This window comes from Gavialis gangeticus, unplaced genomic scaffold, assembly GCF_001723915.1.
Source record: "Gavialis gangeticus isolate Ggan-Ray unplaced genomic scaffold, GavGan_comp1, whole genome shotgun sequence".
NCBI lineage: Eukaryota > Metazoa > Chordata > Crocodylia > Gavialidae > Gavialis > Gavialis gangeticus.
Window position 1 is genome coordinate 19354214 of NW_017728996.1, and position 4567 is coordinate 19358780.

Genomic DNA, 4567 nt, shown 5'->3' on the forward strand with positions numbered 1-4567 from the left:
TGTGTGTGTGTGTGTGTGTGTGTGTGTGTGTGTGTGTGTATACGGGAACAAGCCACATATATATTATATGTTCATTTTATCAATGTAGTAATGGCATTTTTAGATGCATGAATTGCATTCTGTTTTATTTGTGAAAGGAATCCACAATTAAAAGGAGTTAAGGCCATGGCCCTTAGCAGGAGCACTATTTATTAACTGCAACATTATTCTTTCCTGCAGTCGTCAAGGGCTCAGAGGGATGGCTTATTTCCTTGAGTGAGAAGGTGATGAGGGATTCAGTTCATTGCTTTGGCTCTGAAGCCAGACTAAAGCAATGATGTAAAGGGCACAGCACTGTAGTATTCTGCCCTGACTTTGACATACTATACTAAAGCTACTGTAATGCCTCAGTGAGTCAGCATTCAAATGGCACAGAGGTCAATATTTGGGATGGAGAGCACTGGTATGCACAGCACTTAGTGCCTGAACTCAGGGGCTGCCTGTGTGGAGTGTTCTGTTTATAAAGCCTTTTGATCTTTGTCATGTGTTGTCAGTCTCCTGGTGAAAACAGTTGAAATCATATCTATTTTTCAGGCTGGCTTGTTTATTGGAAAAGGAGTCAAAACAACAAAAGCCAGTGCTGAAGATCCTAGAGAGTATCTTACTGTAGATAATGCTAGGTGAGTAAATGCTACATGGCTAACATGTCTTAGTTCATTTTATTGTTTTAGTGTCTTCAGACCTTTACAGCATACACAAGGGCCAGGTTACTTTGCTGGATGGAACATATGGGAATATTATCTCTGATGTACACAGGCAAACATTTTGAAATTACACGCTGAATCATACAAAATTACTGCTAGAGATGTGCATTCAGGATTTACAGATTAAGTAGAGAAGCCTTTGTAAAAGGATATGGTTTTCCTAATTATATTAATGTACCAGTGGACTGTGCTGTTTGTTGTTAATTACTTACAATAGTTTAAACCTAGATGGCGACATTCATTTTGTACCTTGGTTTCTACACTTAATACTAGTCCCTGTCTCAAATCTGCAGTACAAACATTTTAACAACCTTCACACTTGGGAATATAAAGTTTACTGTAAAAAGCCTCTGCGGGCTTTGTCACTGAGATGAAAGGAAGTAAGTTAATGCTCTGGTCTTACCCACCAGGGTCTTGCAAGTGTATGGGATATAACTCTCTAGAGATCAACCCCTCTCCTTTGTTGTGCTTAGGCTTGTCCCCTCCTCATGCACTGGTGCTCTTAAGAGCTTCTATAGAAAGTCTCCAAGGGGTTTGGATAGTCATGAAGGTACTGTGGAAAATCCAGCCTTAAAGAAAAACTTTGAAGTCAGGGAGAGCTTTCAGACTTACCTCAGTGAGGCCAGAATTTGACCCTTAAATGTTTGCTGGCTTCAGTCTTGGAGTAAGATACAATAACAGAATGAAACAAATATTTTCCCAGTACCTATTATTATAGGTCTGGCTGAAAATAGAAACAAAATTACTTCTTTAATTCCCTCAGGTTGTATTTGGAAACAGCTTTGACCAATAAGACCTCCTGTGTCTAACATTGTTTCCCATTTCTCTTGTATAATATTAACTAGTTTTCTGCCTTCAGGTTCCGCCCACATCAGGATGCTGACCCTGAAAAGCCACGTATTCCTGCATTAATTGATGGCCTCATCGCTTTTAAAAATAATGACCACGGGGCCTGGGCCAGGGGTGGGGACATTATTTTCCGCAACTCTGGGTAGGTTACTACAAGTAATGTTTATATCATTCATCTCATTACTAGCATAGGTAGCTTTTATTTGATGTTAACATTTTATATTCCTAGTAATTTTCACATTTGGATTTCTTTCTTCCTAGGTTTTCAGACAATGGAATTGGACTGACTCTTGCTAGGTAATTTTATTTCTCACAATATGTCTTGTTTTAAGGTTATGTCCAAGTAACAGACTAACGAATAAGAGGCGAGGAGAGATCCCCTGTATTTACCTTGAAATGCAAGAAAATCTCTCATTTCATTCCCAAACCATCAGCCCTACCACATATATAACCATTAATGAATGCAACAACACACACTTTCAATTTCTTTGCTTTGGTTTGTTTAGATAATATGTCATAACCCCTGACTATTTCCTTTTGGGCTGTGTTTAGCCATTAAGCTGAACTTTTTCGTGTAATTCAAGGACATTTTAGTCCTTGTGCATTGTTCCATGCATCAGTGGCAGGAAAAGGCCCTCTGTGGGGTTGCAAAGTGGTTCTTCTGACCATATTGCCTCCAGTTATGGTCTGCAGAAATTATTTGTGCTGTTTTTAATCCAAAAACTGCTGGTAGTGTGATAGCATTGAGACATCTGATTCAGAGCTCATTGCAGACAATGCAAATCTGTCTGTTGACTTCAGCTTTGGATACAAATCTAGCTGTGTATGTGTTTCCTCATTTATTGGAGCATTCATATACTTCCCCCCCATTTGTGGGCTAGAATTTGGCCCATATAATGATCTAGTGCGGAGGATACTATATAAAAATTGTATTTGCCTGGACCACTAAACTGCTCTTAACAATGACGCTTAATTACTGAGCTACCTTTATTACAGATACTAATTTGCTGACTTCTGCAGATGTTTTTAAACCATATTTTTTATGCCTGTGGATTCCTTATTTCAAAATGAAAAATGATGCTGTTTCAGAATCTTAATTAAAAGCACAGTTGAATGTATTTTTAATTAATTTTTTGAACTCTGCTTTGTTTTTCTTTGTCTAATTACAGTGATGGAACTTTCCCAACAGATGAGGGTTCCAGCCTGGAAGTAACACAGTCCATTTTTATTGGAGAAAGCAACAACATTGGCTCCCAGGGAGGACAAAACAGCTACTGGGGGAAAGGGGCAAATGGAGAATATAGGACCCTGCCCAGGAACAAGTAGGTTATTCATCTAGCATTTTTCCTTTTATTAGCATAAGAAAAATGTGTGCTAGAATAAAAGCCTTAGGAATGAATGTGGCAACTAAGGAGTGGATGTTTAAACTATTATACTGGCCATAACCAATGAATATCCAAATAAAACCCATTCTTCAGACAAATGATTTGAGAGCTTTCACAGTTAGATGTCCTTGATTTAATTTTCTGCCTAATTTATTAGTCACTAGAGAGTGGATTAGAAAACCTGAAAGAAATCAAGTTGCTTTTCTTCAGGGTGACAATCGCATTCAGTGTCTGGACTGAGTAGCTCTCTTTCCATATACTAAACCTCAATTGTAAATATTGTCTTGTGCCCAGACATGCCAGTGTGGCATCAGCAGGGCAATTTGCATTTGAATAGAGTGGGTGGGAAGGCAAGGCTGCCTACACACCTTACCATCTCTCTCTAAATAGGCTCTGGTGCCCGGGCTTGCTTTGAAAGAAAACACATTTGATCCCCCTTTACCTGATCCTATATTCTTTACAGAGGCAGCCTGCCACCAAATTCACTAAGCAAGAACGGCTGTACTGTCTTCCTTTTTGTTTTTATCAGTGTGCTATAATGTTTTTAGTAGGTCTATGTTTCCCTTTCTTTTCAGTATAACCTATGCATAGTTTGACAAAAAAAGAAACAGAAAAGAAATGCGACTTCATGTCTCATTTCTCTTTCTGTGGTTGCATTCTCTTTCTCTTCCTTTGTACAGTAATACAGCTACCTTTTCAACAGCCGGTATCCCCAGCTACAGTTATAGAAATGTCCATGATTCTTCAGGGTAAATACTGAACAAATAGAAATGCCAAAATAACTGTCATCAATCATGGCAAAACGCTATCATGGAATGTGTAGTTAAGCAATCAGTAATGATACACAGTGCATTTGCTGAGTGGTTATAACATGCCTGGCATGCAAATATCCTCTAGACATGTAGCCAAGAGAGCCATATGAAGTAGAATCTATGCTGTTTAGCAAGAACAGTTCAAGTCACTTTGAATTATTTGTCAGAGCACTTACAGTACCAGCAGTCGCTTGAAAGGTTATGCTGGTGTTCAAAAACAGTTTTATCATTCTAATTTAATAATCTTTTAATATAATCCCTGTTGTTAAAAACTGCTACCTGACAACATTTCTGTTCTTTCAATAAAAGTCAATGCTAGATGTAAAGTGCATTTTGTATGAGGCCCACTGCTGGATGGACAGTATTGAAAAATGAAGTCCCTTTATAGTCAACAGAATAGACCTAATGCAAGCAGTCACATTGGGAAAGTACAGACATTCAAAAGTCTTGAAGTGGACTCTAAGTTACATGGTTTTCTGTAAGTGGCATAGTTTAGATCAGTAGTGAACATTCGCCCTTTGGTTGGGGTGCAAATCTTAGACTGGGTTCTGCCTTTTTTACTACTATAATTGTAGTAGTAGCTGGGGTGCAAATCTTAGACTGGGTTCTTCCATCTGTGTGATGAACTTCTGTTCTCTTTTGGGCATAGACCAGTTTCCAATCACTTATACTGGTAAAAGTGTAATGCCTGTACCTGCCCATTGGAAGGGCCTAATCTAGAACCTATTAAAATCAATGGGACTCTTCTCATTAACTTCAATGGGTTTTGGATCCGGCC

The 4567-nt window shown here is 38.6% G+C and overlaps 2 protein-coding genes across 2 annotated transcripts in view; both read left to right on the forward strand.

Annotated features, from left to right (window-relative positions):
* Positions 1–4567, forward strand: part of LOC109288308 (transmembrane protein 2-like) — a 77330-nt gene that overhangs the window by 19708 nt on the left and 53055 nt on the right. The window contains exons 11-14 of the mRNA XM_019503818.1: positions 574–659; positions 1603–1734; positions 1854–1889; positions 2762–2914. Coding sequence (XP_019359363.1) covers positions 574–659; positions 1603–1734; positions 1854–1889; positions 2762–2914 — 407 coding nt within the window. The remainder of the gene's footprint in view (positions 1–573; positions 660–1602; positions 1735–1853; positions 1890–2761; positions 2915–4567) is intronic.
* Positions 1–4567, forward strand: part of CEMIP (cell migration inducing hyaluronan binding protein) — a 157809-nt gene that overhangs the window by 13954 nt on the left and 139288 nt on the right. The gene's annotated exons all lie outside the window — the stretch shown is intronic.